The 19,151-nt window shown below is 54.2% G+C and overlaps 1 protein-coding gene across 1 annotated transcript in view; it reads right to left on the bottom strand.

The window, feature by feature from the left end:
• Positions 1-12,177, bottom strand: part of Nol4l (nucleolar protein 4-like) — an 83,235-nt gene extending 71,058 nt beyond the window's left edge. Inside the window, exons 1-3 of the mRNA XM_013513842.1 lie at positions 11,983-12,177; positions 11,161-11,277; positions 3,630-3,785 (exon numbers count right to left, since the gene is read on the bottom strand). Coding sequence (XP_013369296.1) covers positions 3,630-3,785; positions 11,161-11,277; positions 11,983-12,177 — 468 coding nt within the window. The remainder of the gene's footprint in view (positions 1-3,629; positions 3,786-11,160; positions 11,278-11,982) is intronic.
• Between the last annotated feature and the right edge of the window lie 6,974 nt (positions 12,178-19,151).

Genomic DNA, 19,151 nt, shown 5'->3' with positions numbered 1-19,151 from the left:
CGGGGCTTGGGTCCCCCAGAGGCGTAGAAGAGGGTGAGCGAGCCACCCTCTGAGCTGGGGGTGTGGGGTGAGTGGGTGGGGGTGGGAGACCTGCTGGGCACAGCTGGAAGGGCACAGCTGGACTGCCTGCCTTGCTCTGCCACTTTAGGGACTGGTAGAAGGAGGATGTGTCCCCTTACCCCCATCTTTAAGGCATCTTTTGGTTCACCATCCTGGCTTGCCTTGCCCGGGACCAGAAACGGGACCTCTATTTCTATTTGAGTGTATGGATGCCCCAGGCCACAAGATGACTTGAAACTAGAAGGACAGTCCTCAAAGACACGCTCACCAATAGGACGGTGGTTTTCAAATGATCTCAGAGCTGCAGACCCTGTTCTAGAAATAGCTGCCCATGCTGAAGCCCAGCGCATGAAACAGATAAGGACAAAGTTACTGTGTCTAAGGAGAGGAAGCTCCAAGTCCCCTGTCCCCACCCAGCCTCTCCCAGCTGCCCAGGGCTGCCTATGGCCCTGCTCTCAGGGCCTCCTGCCTGGACACTGAGACCATTTGTGAATCTGCCTTCTCCATTTTTCTGAGTGGTAAAAACTGAGAAAGACTCTGGAAGCTATCTGCAGAATCTCTGGCCTGGAAGGCCCTGTGTTCACTACCCAACTCAGAGGCCGGCAAAGACAGATGAGGCCAATTGGGGGGATTTGCACCACTTTACAAGATCCTCCTTCTGCCCTGCGGTGGATTAGCATGTGGTGGGCCTGCAGCAGCTGCTGACCACATCTGGCCTCAACTCCAAAGTGGCCCTAGAACTCGATCTGGCCTCCCAGGACTTTGGGAGAGAAGAAGGAAGCAAAAGAGCGCACTCCAACCTCAGCAAACAGGAAAGCCCCTTGGAAAAAAGGACCAGCCCTATGTGTGGGTTCGGGGAACTTTGTAGAACTACCTGGAATCTTCCCCAGACTCAGCATTGGTGAGACACCCTGGGATCTTTGGAACCTCAGGTCACCCACATTAGAGGCTAAGACAAGGGCTTCCTCCTCAAAATCTGAATCTCCCTGCATTATCCAGGGTAAATAGCCATCTCCCCTCCCCCTACCCCAACTCAAATACCACGAGGTGGTTTTTCCCCACTGTAGGACTGATCTCCTTTAGTTCCATGAACACGTATGCCCATCTCTCTACCAGCACCCCCATCCCTACAGGAGCCCCAGGCTTGTAAGAATCTGAAAGCTCCCTATGTCCTCAAGACTTTAAGGCAGCCCCAGGATTCAGCTTTGGCAAGACACACAGGGACAGATCCAAAACCCCTTTTTCCCCAGGCTTCCTGCAAACACCGTGCTGCCAGGTTGTGCCTCTCTGCTGCCAGTAGCTTGGGTTATCTTGGGGGCTCTTGAAAAAAGCAAGGGCGGGGGGGGGTAGGCGGAGCAAGGCCCAGACATGTGAGTGGGTGAAAAGAGCAGTACAAAAGCATCCAGGAACTACCCCTGCCCCCCAAAAGGAAAAGGGTGGCATAAGAAGAGTGACAGATGGAAACGGGGGGAAGGGCGAGGAGGCACATGGTTGGGGTGCAGCCTCCTCGCCTCACACCCGCAGCGGGAGAGCCCTGGCCTGCTCAGCCCAGCCTTGGCCCTGATGCTGAAATTCCAGCTCTGTGCGCAGCCCAGCTGGCTCAATGCCAGTCATGTGCCAGCCCCAGGCTGGGCAGCAGGAAGTGGGGCACGCGGCAGGCATATGGACGAGAAGCCAGGAAGTACAGAGCAAAGGGTTGGATGTCCGCTTGGCCCAGGGATGCAAATGCCAGAGGGACAGCCCAGCCCTGTCTTGCCCTTCCCACAGCAGGGAGACCCAGGCCCTGAAAGCCTGCAGGAGAGGCTTGGTGCAGGCCACTGAGGGCTGGGGAAGTCACGTGGGCAGAGCCCATCTGCTGACCGAAGGAGGTCTGCAGAGCGGCAAGATGTGTACTGGTGAGGGCACAGGCTTGGGGCCAGCAGAGTGACCTGAGGCAGGTTGTGCGCTTCTGTGAGTCTCAGTCTCATCTCAACACACCTGCTTTGCACGTGCGACTTTCACATGTGTGAAGCACAGCAAGGTGGGCAGGGGAAATGCTGGATGCAGAGCTTGGCATGTGCTAAGTGCCCAGTGCCACTTAAAACTCAATGCTGGGAAAATGTGCTGGGTCTCACCAGTACCAAGGTCCCAGATCACCCCAGCCTCGCAGCCTTCCCTTTGGGCCCTCTGGTGGAACAATCCTCAACTCCTTTCCTGAGTCACTTCCTGAAGCACAGACCCTGAATGCGGGAGGGTGGGAGACAGGATGAGCATCTCCAGCTGCCCTCAGTGGGTTCCTCCCTCTCTGAGGCCCCAGGGCTGGTGTCTCTACTTATCCCCACTCAGGGTATGGCCATCACCTGCAGCCAAGGGCAACCAGACTGTTGGACTCTTTAAAAGTGAGGCCATGTGGGGAAATCATGAACTTACGTCACCTCCCCAGTAGTCCCTGGGAATCTATGGAAAGACCTGGGGACAGAGGCGAGGTCAGATCTGCCTTAGGCAGGGGATCTTGGGCTCAGAGGACCCATCCTTAGGCTTCTGAAGACAGTCAATGCAGAAGGGCTATGTGGATGCCAGGTGATTGCCACTCAGGTGCTGTGTGACCTTGGACAGGAGGCTCAGGTCTCTGGGTCTGTTTCTTTAACTGGGAGATGGGACCACAGGGTCCCAGTCCCGGGACAACTTCAAGGCTTGGAGGTATACAAAATAGTGAGCACTGCGGTGACGGTGACAAAGGGCTCAGAGCTGGTGGGGATGGGATCCAACACAGTGGGGCCCACCTGCAGACCAGAGGTAGGCCTCTGCTCTGACCACAGTCCCCTTGCTTCCCACCCCCGTCATTTGTGACGGTTCCCACTCTGTACTGCTGTCCCTGCTCCCTCCTGCCTACCCAAGACTCAGAAGGCTTACACACCACCTTCTTCACAAAGCCCTCCCCCAGCTTGGCACTAACGCAGGGGGTGGCAGTGCCTTTGCTGATGTCTTGGGTACCTGGGTTCTTGCTCTCTCAAAGCTGACCTTGAAGACACCTTTGCCTTTGTAGGTCTTGCTTTTGTCCCCTGCTTCCCCGCCCCAATCTAACTGTGACCTCCTACAGGGTGGGAAGCAGGTCCTCTGATTGCCCAGGACTCCCAGTATTGACATCCTTGTGGGGCTTGTGGGGAGCTGGATGAACCCGCACATAGCAAGCTGGAGGACAGGCCTGGCATGCAGTAAAAGCTGTGCCTTGGGAGCATTGGCACCCGTGATGCTTATTATCTGGCCCCCCCCCAGCAGGCTGCAAGGGGTTGGGGAGGGGATGAGGCAGAAACTGGGAAGAGGAGGGCTTCCTCCCTGCTCGTCCCTCTCCTTCCCTCCCTCTCACTCCCTTCAACCTGCTTCTCCTTTGTGCTCAGACCACAGGACCCGCCCCTCGCCCCGTGAGCCGTCTCTGGCTGCCATGCCCTTGCCCTGTGCCCCCCTGGGTCCCCAAAGGCCGTTTCATCACGCCTCAGCTCCCTGCCCCGCCCCCCGCCCAACATGTGCAGAGCCCGTGGCCTCCTGCCAAGGCCCGGGGCTGCCAGAGGAGGCAGAGACAGAAATCTCACCGCCCGGTAGGTTTTCTTCTGCCCGGCGTGCTTGGGGGCTTTGCCTGGCTCCGCGGAGCTCTCCACATGCATCGAGTAGATGATGTCAAAGAAATCTTCCACCACAGCAACCCGCTTCAGAGAGATGCCCTCGGGCTCCGACAGGCCATCTGCCCCCTGTGACAGGGTGGACAAGCTGTGTTAGTGTCAGGGCTGATGGTGCGGAGAGCTGGGCCCTGAGGCCCGGGCCACAGGTCGGGGGCCAGGGGTGGCGCTGCTCCCTGATCCAGCATGGCTTCCAAGGGGGGCTAGGGAGGGGGTACCCGAGGCAGGGTGGCTGCTGCTACTGAATCTACCAGCAACAATGGGCAGAGAACCATGACCACAAAAATACAAATCAAAAAACCAAGAGGCACCATATTCACAATTTCAGACAGATTGTGCCAGACTAGGGCGGGGAGCTCTTGAATCACACACTGTGCCAAGACCATCCTGGGAGTCTCTGGGGAGCGGGGGGTGCTAAATAGATGCAGCCCCATCAGGAGCTCACCAATTAGCAGTAACCTTTCACTGTGGTCCTGGGCTGGGATCCCAGGGGACCAGCTCCCATCACCTGGGTGACTCCTGCCTCCACCCTGGCCTTTCTGCAAAGCTTTTCACCACTGCCCGCCCTCCCTACTCCAGCAGCTGAGCAGCAGCCACAGCCCCCAGGCTCTTTGTGTGTGGAGATGCACAGAATAACAGGCACGAGGCCATGTGGAGGTGGCAGGGCTGGGAGTGAGGTGGTCATGGGTCCCCAGTCTCTTATCAGGCTGGCAGCAGTGCTGTCAGCTGGCCTGGACAAGGTGTGCCAGGATCCAGACGCGTCCCTGAGAGCCAACAGCTGCTGGGCTGGCGCCTGCCCTCCCCACCCACAGAAGGGGCTGCAGGAAAAGCTCCAGGGCATGATGTGGGGCGAGGCCAGTACTCCAGGACACAGCTCCTGATTCCCAGGGCCTGAGATGCACAGACCAAGGGACTCCCAAGGGCTCAGACATCATCTCCCTCCGGGAGACTGGGAGGGCTCTAGGCAGCTTCAGAGATCAAGAACAAGCAGTGCAGAGGGGATGTAGGGAAAAGAGGCAGGCTTTTCTCTAAAAATGCCAAGAGACACGTCACCAAGGTAATTCCTGCCCAGAAGCACCCCACCAGAGGACCGATGTGGGCTTCATCCGTTCCCTCCATCTGTCTCTCCCGCACCTCAAACAATGCATGACATGTAATAGGTGTTCAAGAAATAACTACTGAATGAGAGGTTGGTTATAAGTGGCAGCTGGGCCGGGCAGTTTAGACACACTCTGTCCCATCTTTTAAGTGACGTGTGACCCTGAGGAGTGTTATCTTGTTTCCCTGGGCCTCAGGACCTTCGTCTATAAAATGGAGATAAAGAAGCCCCTTTCCCATGAGCTGCGGAGAGAGAGGGTGCTGTACTTTGCACCACGCCTGGCACACTGGGACTGTTCCGTAAACACTGCTATTAAGAAGTACTTGCAGGACTAGTGGTAGAGTGCTTGCCTAGAAAGCCTGAGGCCCTGGGTTTAATCTCCAGCACCACACATACACACACGAAAGGCTTTGCAGCTAGCCAAGCTTCCCCAGGTATAATATAGCTAAACATTGCCACAATCCTGGGAGGTTGTTAGGGCCTGGGCCTGCCTGGGAAAGTAGCTGAGAAGTTGCTTAGAACCTCAGGCTGTGTAGTCCAAGTAGCATACAGGCCCTCCTGGCATGGGACACCCACTCACAACACATTCTGGCCACAGACAGGGTTTGGTTTTATCCATCAGCTTTTGTAACATGCGGTGATCGGTGAGCAGAGGTGTCTCATTGCCCCAGGCCTGTGTGACAGCAGAGAGCAGATGGGGGAAGAAGGGCGGCTGGGTGTCTGGGGTATGGGGTGCTGACCCTACAGCTAGTGGGAAGTGTTCCTACATGGTGACCCTGAGCAGCTCTTGTGCCAGCCCTGTACAAGCCTTCTTGCAATGACTCCCTTCTTGGTCAGGACCCATTTCAGTGGGGCTTGCATAGATAGCAGGTATCTGTGTTTGTGGGTGTGTGCGCCTGCGTGTGTATGTACGTGGAGGGAAGCTGCCTGCTATCCAACTTCCTTGATCTGGGCAAATTCTTCAACTTCCTTGAGCTTCACTTATGGGACAGGTAATACTCTACAACTTCTCAGTTTTAAACTCTCAGGAGTTACTTTTACCTCTTTCTTGAGGGACCCCCTCACTGAAGTCCTAAGCCTCCTGAAAAGGCTCATCAGTGACTAGCTATCCATTAGCTGGTTTGTCACTACCCAGCAGTTTGGGGATCTTCAGATACTGCTGTGACAGAGTTGAGAAGGGAGCCATACTACAATCGCTCAGTTACAGTACGCGTCTAGCAGCGTTCACATTCGCAAAAACAAAGGAACTTTGAGAATGAGGATAACTGGGTTTCTATTTCTTAGTCCATGTGTGGGCTGGGGACTTATCTCAGCGGCAAAGCGCCTGCCTGGCAAGCGCAAGGTTGTGAGTTCGGTTCCTGGTACCGGAGAAAAACCAAAAAAAAAAAAAAACAATGGTTCTTAGTCCATGTGTGATTATACACACATGTTCAGTTTATAAAAAGCCATTAAATTGGATTTTTTTTTTTTTTTTTTTACTTTTTTTTGGTCTTTTTGAGGCAGGGTCTCACTATGCAGCTCAGGCTGGCCTTGAGCTCATTTTGTAGCCCAGGCTGGTCTTGAACTCGCAACGATCCTCCTGCCTCAGCCTCCCAAGTGCTGGGATGACAGGTGTGCACCACCACGCCCAGCTTAAAGCCATTAAATCGAACACTTACAACCTGTGTGCTTTTCTGTATATCAACTTTAATTTTTTTAATGTGAACTTTTTTAGAAAGTATAAAAGGATGGGTTCCACATTTTGATGATCTGAAATGCAGAAGCACAATGATAGGGTTAGCAGATCAAAAGCAAACAGATCTCTGCTCATAAAATTACTTTAGGCCAGAACACAGCTATTTCTGAAAAAAGGAAGATGTAATTTGGTGGGATGGAATGAAGAAGACAATTCAAAGAAGAGACGTTTTAGAGAAACAAAATAAAAAAAAAAAAAAGGAATAAAAAAAGAGAAGCAAGATGAGAAGCGCCTTCTGCCCAGCATAATGAGCCGTGGTGAGTTACTTTACCTCTTTACTCCTTACTCAGCCTCTCCACCTGTGAAATGGGCCTATAAAGTCTTACTTGGACCTCCCAAGGATCAAGTAAGAATATGTGTCAGACATCTGGCACATACAGGTTTGGTAAATGTCTATCTCTTCCTTTTGGACCCCAGAGTTTGGGCATTTTGTGTTTAGGAATCTGTTCTTATCTCCTGTCCCTCTGATCCATTCAGGTTACAAAATAGGTCCTGGGGGAATGCCTACCATCAGAAAGAGATACATAATCTTAACTGATTTTTTAAATAATATACTAAGGCTGTGCTACAAGCTTGGACTAAGCTTTGCTAAATTCAAAGTGTAACTAACTGACCCAGATAAAACAGTGACATATGCTACAGAGTGCCTGGCCTGTCTGTCCCACCCTTGTCCTGTTCCCCCACCTCCATCCTTAGGCAGACGTGGGTAAACAGCAGCTTTGTACCTGATCTAACGTGACAAAACAATTACCCCAGAGAAACTCTTTGGGGGGCAATTATGGGTAACTGTCTCTTTAAAAATGGATTGCTATTTCCCCTGATGTTCAAACTTGGGTCCTGTAATCTGCCTAGCTCTACCGCAGATGTACACAGGAAGGAGGGGGCCTGCAACAACCAGAGTTTCAACCACATAGAACCTGCAGAGCTGCACTGTCCTCTGGCGAGCTGTGGACACCTGGACACTGTGCATGTAACACCCTAAGGGAAGAACACCAGGATATCTACATGGGCTACAAGGAGAACCTTGGAAAGGTGGTAACAAAGGGATGTGACAGTAGTCATGTGCCATGGATGTCTGCCATGCCCTGCATTCACAGAGGTAATAACCTTCATAGTAAATGCTACAGGAGAGGCATGCTTTCCCTGGCTGAGAATGCAGACAGCGCTACAAGGACAGAGCTGCTAATCAAAGGAGCACAAAGCACCTTCCCCATAGCCTTGGATACCCCTGCCCACCCCCTTGTGCTTCGAACCCAAATGTGCTTCATCTAATCCAGTGCTCTAAGTAAGTGTACACTGGTTTGGCCGAGGGAGTTCAGTTTATATATAGGACTGGACCAAGAAGGGACTGGAATCTCTTGACCATCCTAGCTTCCCCAAAATGCCCAGCAGGAAGGATGGAACAGAATCCTGTAGTACCTCATGGGAAAAGACATGAAAACACGGACACTTGGACAGGATGGGCCTCTGGGGCCATCCTCTGTGAGGAAGAACATTGCCATGGTAACACTGTGCATCCATTTGAACCATTCAACTCCAAAACAGCCGCTCAGATCCAGGCCAGTGAAACCAGACATGGATATAGTTTAAAAAATTTATGGAGCTACTAACTTTCCTGGACATTGCCAACTCTCTTAAAATCAGCCCATTTGAATACTGAATTGAAGGCAGAGTTGCAAGTCATTTAGGAAATCACCAAATGTCTACTTAAATATTGCTGATATTTCCAAATATTTATAACAGTAGTCCTCAACGTGTAGGCCTTAGACCAGCCAGCAGTATCAGCACTGTTTAGGAATTTATTTAAAATGCAAAATTTAAAATTCTGCCTCAAGACTAACAAATCTGATGCTCCGGGGGTTTTTAACAGTGTCACCCCCCCCTCCCCATGATTCCAATGCAAGAGATTCTGAGAACCGCTGATTGGAATATGTCTGACTGAGAAGGGGTGGGGGGGACCAGTCAGGAAACTATCACTGGCTCATTAAATATAGACATGCTCTGTGCTTCCAGGCCTAATACATTAAAATTTTCATTTCTAGTGAAAGCCAGTTTTCTTAATAGTGAGAATAAAATAATTTTATTGGGCAACATTGTATAAATTCCAGACCTCTACCCAGAGACTTGATGTAGATTATGGATGGAGGAGGCAGGAGCCCCCTGCATTCTGATACTGGATTTTCATGTCCTGTCTGGCAAAGTTAATTAATAACTGAGAAGGTCATCCCTTAGGCAGGTCTTTTCTAATTTCCTCAGTTTCTTCAAATGATCTGAGCAATCAGACAAGGAGAGTGCCACGTCCAGGCCTGCAAACCAGTGAGAGGATCGGCAGTCCTACCAGGCCATTAGACAGGCTCCTGCCAGGGTGGCCTTGCGAGCTGCTGTTGGGAGTCACCCCTCAGGCAGGCTCCTGCATCTGACAGAATCTTGCCTGTCTCCCCACAGAAGCCAATTAAATGAGCCCCTTCCCTGGATGGCGAGTGCAGTCCAGTTGGTAACGCACTATGGCTCTGTCATCTCCACTGGAACTTTGAAGTCACTTGCTGGTAATACAATACATACTTCTCAAGGTGGGCTCACCATTTTAGGCCACCAACGTGCCACTTAGGGGCCCCCCACCATATTAGTGGAATATGCCTCCCACCAACAACGAGGCTATGACTGAGAGGCTACAGCTACTGGTGGAACCATTCTTCAGCTGGGTTCCTCCTATGGTAGAGAAAGTCCCTGGCATAGGCCCTCTTGGTGCATTTCAGACTCAGCTCTTGACAAGGCACGTTAGAAGAAAGAGCCCTCCTCAGGGAAATAAAACTTTGGCACCACTTGCGTGGGAGCCCAGGACTCCGAGGGGTGGCTGTTCTGGCAAATGTGAGGATGCCAGTCCATCCCACCCAGGCCAGTCAGAGGTGGCTGAGATTACAGGCAATAGTGATGGCACACTCTATTGGTGTGCCCCTCCCAGCCTCTGCTCTTTCTTCCCCAAACCCTGCTTTAATACGCTGAGCTAGGACTGGGATTTTGGAAGTGTGGGGGGCAGTCCAAACAGTCTCACTCAGTGGGCAGGGCTGAAAGAAGATCTACGAAGGAGGGGTCAGCCCTCTGCAAAGTGGGCCTAGAGGGAAAGGAAAGAGGTGGAGAGGAAACTTCAAAACCACATGAGAGCCCAACGTGGTGGCATATGCCTGTAATCCCAGCACTTGGGAGGCTGAGGCAGGGGGATCCTTGCAAGTTGGAGACAAGCCTGAGCTACAAAGTGAGCTCAAGGCCAGCCTGAACTGCATAGTGAGACCCTGTTTCAAAAGACAGAAACAGGGCGGGGGATGTAGCTCAGTGGCAGAAGCGCCTGCCTGGCAAGCACAACATCCTGAGTTCGATTCCTGGTACCAAAAAAAAAAAAAAGACAAAAACAAACAAACAAAAAAACACATGAAACCAAGAAAGCTGAAAGAAAAGCAGAATGAAGAGCATCCAGGAAGTCTCTCCTCTGAAATCCCAGGAGAAGATGGTCATGATTTGTAAAGGGCAATCGAATGACTGGGAAGGGTATTGCTTAAATAGGACAATGACAGTATTTTAATTTGTCTTGCCTTGAATACTACCCACTGTGGACTGGAACACACACACACACACACACACACCCCTCCAAAATAAGGATTCACACTGGAATTTTATGGCCCACAGTTCCATTGAGTTCTGCAGGCCTGGATGGGGCAGAGGGAAGAGACCTCCGCCAATAAATAAATACAAAAACAAGGGGCTGTGGACTAAATGTAGCACCTGCCTCTTCTCTACCCTTGTGCTCAATCTCCAACTGTTAGTGTGGAGCTGCTGCCACCACCAAGTTGCACCTGCCATCTGGAACTGCCTCACATATTCCAAGACCTCCTTTCTGCTTCGCTGAACCTCCATCTTCTTTCAAATCACACTGGGGACCAAAACGCCCATCCTGGGACCCAGGAAAAGGTGCCGGGGACCAGCCCCCAACAAGAGTGCTACCGCTGAGAGATGCCTCAAGCAGCTCCAAGAAGCTGTGCCCCCCCCTTCCTTTTTTTCTCTTTCTCTCCCTTTTGTTAATCTGGGGTATCTGGAATAGATGCACAGGGAAAGCATAGGAAGAGAAAGGGGTCCAGGGCGCCAAAGTGTCCCCCTATGGGAAGGCAAGGGGCTAGGCAAGTGCAAATGTTCTGACAGTGACAGAATGGATGGAGGCACTCTCCAGCCTTCCCTGTTAGAGGGGACAGGGACAAGGCCTGGCAGCTGGATTCTGGCCCGGGAATACCAGGATGCCCAGAAAGGTTTTCTAAAGGTGAGAGCCCTAAGGGCAGTCCAGCCCTGACCTTAAGAAGGGACAGGGTTCCTGCCTGGGCCTCAGTTTCCTCTTGTGTGAGGTGACACCCTATGCACAATGGCTTTTGCTACCTTACAGGATGGCTGCGGGAACCTGAGTCATGCATAAATACATCCACCCTAGGTGAGACACTCCTAAGTGACCACTGCAGAGGGGCGCTCTCCAGGACTCTGGGACCAGCCTCCCCGAGTCATCCGCCTGGGCCAGGGATCCGGCTCTCAGAAGGGGTTCTAGGCAGAAGGGGGCGGCCCAGAGCCAGATCCACCTGGCGGGCGGGTCCCTCAGGGCCGGGCCGGAGCGAGCAGCCTGGGTGCGCTAACGAGCCGGAGGCCCAGGTGCGGGCCCCACCCCGGGTAGGTGGGGGAGGGGCGCGGCCCGTGCGCTAATGACTGTTGACAGCGCGCGCTAGGGCTGGCCCGGCCGCGCGCGCTGAAGACAGCTGCTCGGGCGGGGGGGCGGGGCGCGGGGCGGGGGCTGCGCTGCTCGGGCTCCCCCCATGGCGCACGCGCGTGCGCCCCGAAAGGGAGGGGCGGGGAGTCGCGCGCGCGCGCCGGCCCGGGTTCGGAGGGCCTGCTGGAGCGGCTCGCGCGGGCTCCTCGCGGGCAGGCAGGTAATGAGAGTAACCATGGCAACCCACCAGAGGAAGTGTATTCTGCAGGAGACGTTAATCCCCTCTCCCCGGAGCTGGGACAGCCTGACTTTCCATTCTCACACAGTAATTAGATACCAGCTGTCAGTGCAGGGGGGACGGCTCCGCCGCGGCTGCCCAGCTAGGGGGGTGCGCACAAAGGGGGTGGGGGGAACTCAGGGAGGAGGGCGTTAAAGACACAGGGACGCTCTGCGGCGGCGGGTCGCGGCGGCACGCCCCACATCCCCCAGTCTCTGGAGACTGCTCGCTCACCTGGAGACCCCGCCCGCGCGGGGCCCCGCCCACCCCATGCGCACCTGCTGCGCGCGCCTCCCACCCTCGCGTTCCCCCTGCGGGCCCCGCCTCCTCGCTCCCGACGCACCTGCCCTGCTCCGCCCCCCGGACGCTGCCCACCTGTCCTTTGTGCTGGGCGGTACCATGCGATCTTGCCAAGCTCGCCTTCTGGGAGCGCCCGCTATGTGCCAGGCGCTGTGCCAAACCTGATCTCGTGTAATCCTCACAGGCCCTCTGCAGGAGGCGCCTCTGCTGCTGCAGGTCCAAGGCACAGCAGGGTGTGGCCATTTGCCCAGGGTCATACAGACTTGAACCCCCATCCTTGCACCCCTTTAACCGCACGCTATAGCGCCTCCTCATCGAGTCCACATCCGTTATTGCTGGAGGGGGGGATGGCTCCCAACCACTCTGGGGAGCAAATCAGTCTTACTGGTTTGTGGTGCACCTACTGTGTGCCAAACATTCAGTGCCTCATTTCACTTTCCTGCCAGCTCTGAGAGACTTACTACCCCATCAGCTGAAGCAGTGTGCCTACAGTCACCAGGTACAAAGTGGCAGAACTGGGATTCAAGCCAGGCAGTTAGACCTCGGCCCATCTCCCGGTTAGGGGGATCTCTATTAACCCCACCCCTGGATTGTGGTGGCTGAAATGCAGCCTGGGGCTTTTCCTTCTTTCCTCTGTTCAGCCCAACCTTGTACTGTCTCAGCATCCTTAGAAGCAGCCTCTCCAAACCATACCTGAGAAATCTAAGAGGTTTCCAGGCCTAAAGCCACTGCCACACCCCTAGTATGTGTTCAGCCTCCCAGAAACCCTTGCTCTCAGGGCAGGCAGACCCTTGGAGGTCCTTCTCTGCCCATGTCTACTTTTCACAAATAGGAAAACCAAGACCACCAAGGTAAGAAGTAGGTCCGTGGGGAGATGGCCTGGTGAAAGCCTGGCCGTGCCCGCCCACACAATCAGCTAGGGGTACACACCAAGGAGAGCCAGGAAGTACAAAGAAGCAGAGCCAGCCCACTGGCAGTGGGTGTCTGGGGCAGGAGGAGGCTATCTGATCCCTTCCCCACTGCCCCGGCCATGACCTCTTCCCTCCCTCTCTCCCTCCCCCTCCCTCTTCCCTCATGGCTGGGGTAGCCAGCACCCCAGCTGCAGCTGAGAACCCAGTGTTCCCCAACCTAGCTCTGCCTGGCCCACATTCCAGTGGGAGGAGGGGTGAGGGGAGGCTGGGTGGAGAGCTTTAGGGACAGGGACACCCCTGGGACTGCCCCACCCTGCACGGGCCAAAGCCTGGCTTCCTCCAGCCTCACCGTTTCCTGCCTCTGCTCTCCCCATCTCTCAGTAGCAGAGCAGCCTAAATTTGGCTCGAGGAGGGAATGGGGGAGGTGGCGGCAGGCGGGTGCTGTCAGAGGCCAGGGCGTAGCTCCTGTCTAGCCGGCTGGCATTTTTGCTGTCTGGAGGAGGGCAGGGGGCCCCGGCAGGCAGCCCTCTCCCGGAAAGGGAGATGTTCGTACCTCCTGACATGCATTGAGTAATGTGCAAACGACATGCAAACCGAGCTTCAAATCAGCATCTCAGCCAGGGAACAGCTTGGTGCTGCCTGTGGATGAGAGCAGGACCAGCAGTCCGCTCCTGATGGGTGGGGCACAGGGTATCCAGGGCTGGGCCTTGAAAGACTTGGGTTCTTCACAGCTGTGGGACTCCATTTCCCTGTCTGGACTCTCCGGGTCTTGGCCCCAAGGGCAGGGCTGTGGCTTTCTGTGCCTGCTCTGGCCGGGCTGGGCACTCCTTGACTGGATAAGCCTGAGTTCTGCAGTCACCTGCCCAGGTCTGAATGCTGCTCTCCACTGGCCAGCTAGGTAAATCCTCAAGAGAGCACCCAGGCAAACGGCTAGTGGGACTGGGTGTCCCTTTTAGGACAGCCACTTCCTTTCTCTAGAAGTCAGACACAGGGACACAACCTGAAAGAACCTGGGCTTCAGAATAAGACCAGGTCTGGCTCACCCAATGAGGCTTTCTGGGTTCACTCCCCACATCTGGGAAATAGGTTGGGGATCTCAGGGTCCTCTGTGATGTTCATGTGACAGTCTTGCACACAGAAGGAACACCACAAGTCTGCACACTGCCAAGTTCCTCTCCCCAGTCTCTCTGCCCTGTTCCCTCCTTTCCTCTTTGCTCCTCTCTCTTGGTTTCACTCTTGTCTCTGTACAGGTGTGAATTTCTCAGTCTCCTCTCTTTTCCCCACTTATCTTGGTGACCTTGGACAAGTCACTGACTCTAAAGAGTCTCAGCCTGCACATTTGCTAAAGGGGGGCAATGAAACGTGGATGAGGAGCTCTGGGCCTCTGGACCCTATAGGCACTTGATGGGAGGCAGCTTTCTTCACACAGCCCACTACCACCATCCCAAATCCCAGGAGGAGTGGGCTGTGCCCTCAACTCTATTGGCTCTGAGGTATTGGGGCCCTGCTTCTCAGTAACTCTGTTTAACCCTAGATAACTGTTCCCTGCCCCTCAGCTGGGGCTGATATGAGCTGAATCCAACTTCCTGCCACCCAAAAGCCACTTCCTGTCAAACTCGAGCTGATACTAGAAGAACTTGTTTTCTGTGCACAGAGCAATCCCATCAGCCTGCCCTGGGTGTGAACATTTTTCTTTCTTCCAGTCAGCATGGCCAGGGCTGGGCAGGGGAGGATGGGGACTCTGCCTGTCTCATCTGTGCACTTGCTTGTCCTGCGCAGAGGCAGCCTCCGGCCCCACCAGCTATCCCAGGAAGGGTGCCAGGTGTCCCTCTGAACCCAGGTGGAAGTGTACAGCCCATGACACAGGGTCTCACACAGCCACACAGTCAGATGGAGCCCCTTCAGCTACTGGGTATGTAGGGTAGGTACTCAGGGAGACATGTGTGGGTGTCACACAGTTACAGTCAGACTCACATACAGAGACACGCAGCATCATGATCACATATACAACCGTACTCAGTCATGGGACAGTCTTACACATGGTGATGTGCAGTCATACTAGAGCCCCACAAAGGACACATGGTCTTAGAGTCACCTGCTCCTGCACCTGCACGCAGACTAGACTCTTTCACCCTGCTCCCTACCCTTGCCTCAAACTCCCTACCAGGTGTAATCACCAGGTGGGTCAACAAGTACTGGGGGTCTGCTCTGTGCCAGGCTGGGGGCTCATACACAGTAAGAACTGTGGGAGTCATGTCAAGTGATTAGCAGACCCTGTGCTCCTTCTGTTCCCTCCTCCGTGGAATGGGGTGGGCCTAGGCCCAGTGGGTGCTGGGAAGACGGGAGCTGGTGCACGCCAAGCTGCTGGCCGGCCTGTGCACACCAGTCCTCAGTGAGGCTATCTAGTTAGCCAGGAGCCTGTGTGCCCTGCTCCACGCTGAGCATCGGAACACAGCACCTCTCGAGTGCCTCCCAAACCCCAAGTGGCTGGGGCTGCTGCCCGCATTTTACAGATGGGGGAGCAGGCTCAGAGAGGCGCACACAGGCCAGAGGGGCCCACTGATCTCTCCGTCCGTTCTCTCACACTGCTGCCACAGCCTGCCTCACTGCCCCTCCACTTGCACACACTGTTCCCTGCCCTCCCACTTGCATTTGTTGTGGCCGCCTCCTTCTGAGCTGCCTTCTTACCCGCCTTACTCAGCTCCTCCCAACAGCCCGTGGCCACCCATTTACTTCTCGTAGAGCATTTATCACTCATGAAACATGGCACTTGAAGGGCCAAGAGTAAGTACCATTTTGTCCTGTTCTTTGGCACATAGTAGGTGTGAATTAATAGAATAAACACAGTAGCCTTTTGGCTACTGAGGATAGAGTCCAGAGTTGAGCCCAGGATACTGTGGGGATGGGGCTCATGTGTGCTACTGTGCTGCTCACCAGCAGCCCCTTAAGGGCATGTGAATGAATGGGGGAACCCAAGAGTGCAGGACCTCAGCCCAGTGACCCCTGGGCTAACCATTTCCTAGCAGTGTGGACAGGAGCCAAGCCCCAGGCACCCTGGATGGTGGCAGGGCCAACAGACTGCCTAAAGCCGGCTGTCAGGAGCTCGTCTGGCCAGAGCCACCAGCAGGGGAGACCAGCTGGCGGTGCAGGGTCCCTGGGCCCAGGCCTGGAATCTGAGACGCCCTCAGAGGCCCAGCTTCTCTTTGGGCCCCCACACACTGGCCTTTGTTCCCCAGGCCGGCCAAGACCCAGCAGCTTGGGCTTTTTCCTGCCTGCGGCACCAGCGCTGAGCTAGCGGGGGTAAATGGGCCAGCCTCCCCTCTGTCCATGCCCAGAACGTCGCTTCAGGACTAAATGGAGATGTAATTTTCTATACAAATCCATGACAATTTAGATGGAGTGATTGTAATTGGCTTTTCAATGGGGGTTTTGTCCAGCACTGGTGGCTAGAACTGGGTGGCCTGTTTGAGGCAGGCTCCATTTAAATGACAATAAAGCAATAATATTGAGGACTTGTACAGTGCCCAGTGCCCCTCCTGAGCCCTCATGGAGCCTCATGTTTATGGATCTGGTCCTTCACTGGGGTTGTCTGGACCACAAGGTGGTGGGGGTCACAGAGCCCGGAAGAGGGGTGGCTGCACCTTTGGGCTTCTAGACACAGGAGTTCCAGACAGCTGGGGCAAGGGCCATGTCCATGGGCTTACCTGCTCACCACACACTCACCAACCAGGGCCTCTGCGGGCCACTGCTGGTCCAGGGGCAAGGACTGAGATAAAAGGGACTCTTGGGCAGGGCAGAGAGAATGCCATGGCTCCTGCAGCACAGTGTGTGAGGAGGGTGTGACCAGGCCCAAATCCCACTCCAACTCCAGTAGCTTCCTGTGCTTCAGTGGTTATTTCACCTCCCACTGCCTCAGTTTCCCCAGGCCTAAAAGGGAACTGCAGTAGAAAATGTGATGAGGACAGAGCACTTTACTAGGGCTCAGCCTAGTACCTGGCATGTGGCAGGTGCTATATTCATTAAAAGTGCTGTTATTTATTAAAAGCCCCAGCTCTGGTGGCAGACTGGCTGGGTGACCTTGAGCACGTGACTTAGCTATTGCAAACCTCTACTGGCTTCTCTTTAAAACAGGGCCTTTTAGAGAACTGACCACCCAGAGTGGTGAGGATTTAAGGAAAGGCTGGGTGCCGTCAGTGTAGCTGTTACTGTGGCACTCTTGGGAGCGAGGCCAGGTGTGGGGCTGTGTGAAGGAAGGCATCACAGAGGAGGTGACATTAGACGGGCCTTGGAGGGTGAGCGGCATTTTGCCAACAGAAAGGGCAAAGCCAGTGGTGAGCACTTGGTGCCTCCTGAAGCAGTGACTCACACCTGCCAGGGTCTGGATGGCCCGGAGCCGGCTGAGGGGGATGCAGAGGTCGCAGGAGGCAGACAGCCCAAGGCCTGCAAGCAGGAAGCGGGCCAGGGCCTTCAGCAGCGAGGAGTGGGACAGTGGCTATTGTGGCAGGAGGGACAGGAGGGGGTGTTGGCTTTATCACAGAGGAGGAGGCAGCCACAGGGGAATTTCAAGCAGTGGTGATGCCACCAAATTTTGTTTTTCAATCATTCTGCATGCTCGTGGCAAGTGAGTTATGGCCAAAAGCAGTAAGAGAGAAAGCAGGGAGTGCTCCGGGATGTGGATAGTCCCTGGGAGAAGGGAAGTGTTCCACCCCAGAAATAGCAGGGCTCAGTAACTTCAGGGTGCAGGATGGGGAGGCAGAGGTGGAGCAGGGACGCCAAGGACCCCAGGGCGAAAGAGGTGGGGCCCCCCTCCGGGCCCACACCAGGCTAAGGCTCTTGGGCTTTTTCCTGAAGGCAGTGGTGGCATCAACATCTTTTCTCCAGACAGGGAAGGAGCATGCTGAGATTTGTGCTTCTGAAAGTTTGTTTTGGCTACGGGGAAGAGGGGTGGGGGGTGGCAGGTGGGTGAGGCTGGGAGGGAGGGTGGCTGGAAGCTCAGAGGCATCAGGACATCTCCCTACTCCCAGAGAAATAAATCGCCTCCTGAGAGAGGTTGGAAGCCAGTCCGAGGTCACACAGCTTGTAAAAGGCAGAGATGAGATCCATTCCGGGGCAAACTCAAAACCTAGTGCTCTTTCCCCCTCTGGCATCATCTGCCTTGATCACTCACAAAATCCGTCGTGAAAAGTTTGTCATTGTAACTGTCAACCACACAACCTGCTCTAAGACATCAGGAAGAAGGTGCTATTACTGTTTTCATTATACAGATGAGGAAACTGAGGCTCTGAGAGACTAAGTCACTCTTAAGGGCACAGAGCTGGAAAGTAAGAGCTGGGGTCAGATCCATATACCAGAGGTCCTAACGAGGAGGCCATAGACCAAACAGGGCCCATGGACCTACCTGAGCACCTACAGGGGTTGTTACAATGTTTAACTTATTGCTAGGATTTAAAAGTTGGAGGTTTCATGGAAGAAGAAAACCTGAACTTTGGACAGGGCCTTTTGCTGTTGGCAAGGGCTCAATCCTTGGACCTCATCCACCTCATGGCCACCCACACACGGGTGACACCAAGCTCACACCTCCAGCCTGGGCCTCTCTCTACCTCCAGACAACCAACTGGACCTCTCAGAAAGCAGGTGCAGGCCCAGCGCAACTCTGGAGAGCCCGGGAAATGCCTCCATCCACTCAAGCAACAAGCATTTAGACCTCTGTCCCCGCCCAAGACCCCAGGGCCCCCAAACTCCTCCACTAGGAGCCTTCCCCATCTCCATGTGCAGGCAGACACCCTGGAGACATCTTGGACTCCCTTTTTTCATACCCTACATCCCATCCATCAGCCAATCCTGTTGGGTCTATCTTTAAACTATACCCAGAATTCAACCACATCTGCCATTTCCGTTGTCCTGACCTCCTGTGGCAGGCACCAGGGGCGCTGGGGCACAGGGGCGCTAGGGCATAGGAGCTGAGAAGCCCCATGGGTTAGCTGCTCAGTATCCTGGGGCCTGGTTCCCACTCTTATTTTGTGGGTCTATTTCCTCATCTGTACAAAGGGTGGGACAAAGCAAGCCATTTTGATTCCCATTACCCTTCTGTCCAGATTTTAGAGATGGCAAAAGCCCAATTCACAAGCTACTCAGGTTAAAATTCTAATCCTCGTCTCACCTGGGCAGAACACAGATGGGACACAGAAGCAGGATATGGGCATCTGTGGCAATGACAGTCTTGACTTCTAGCACTCTGGGGTTAGGTTAATAGCTTAACTGCTGAGCATGGTGGCACAAACCTGTAATTCTAGCATTCAGGAGGCTGAAGCTGGAAGATTTCCAGGTGTTCAAGGCCAGCCTGGACTATGTAGAAAGACTGTCTCAAAAAAAAAAAAA

Source organism: Chinchilla lanigera, unplaced genomic scaffold, assembly GCF_000276665.1.
Source record: "Chinchilla lanigera isolate Chin_1 unplaced genomic scaffold, ChiLan1.0 scaffold00021, whole genome shotgun sequence".
NCBI lineage: Eukaryota > Metazoa > Chordata > Mammalia > Rodentia > Chinchillidae > Chinchilla > Chinchilla lanigera.
Note: the sequence above shows the minus strand (reverse complement) of the source record. Positions and strands in the feature narration are given on the sequence as shown.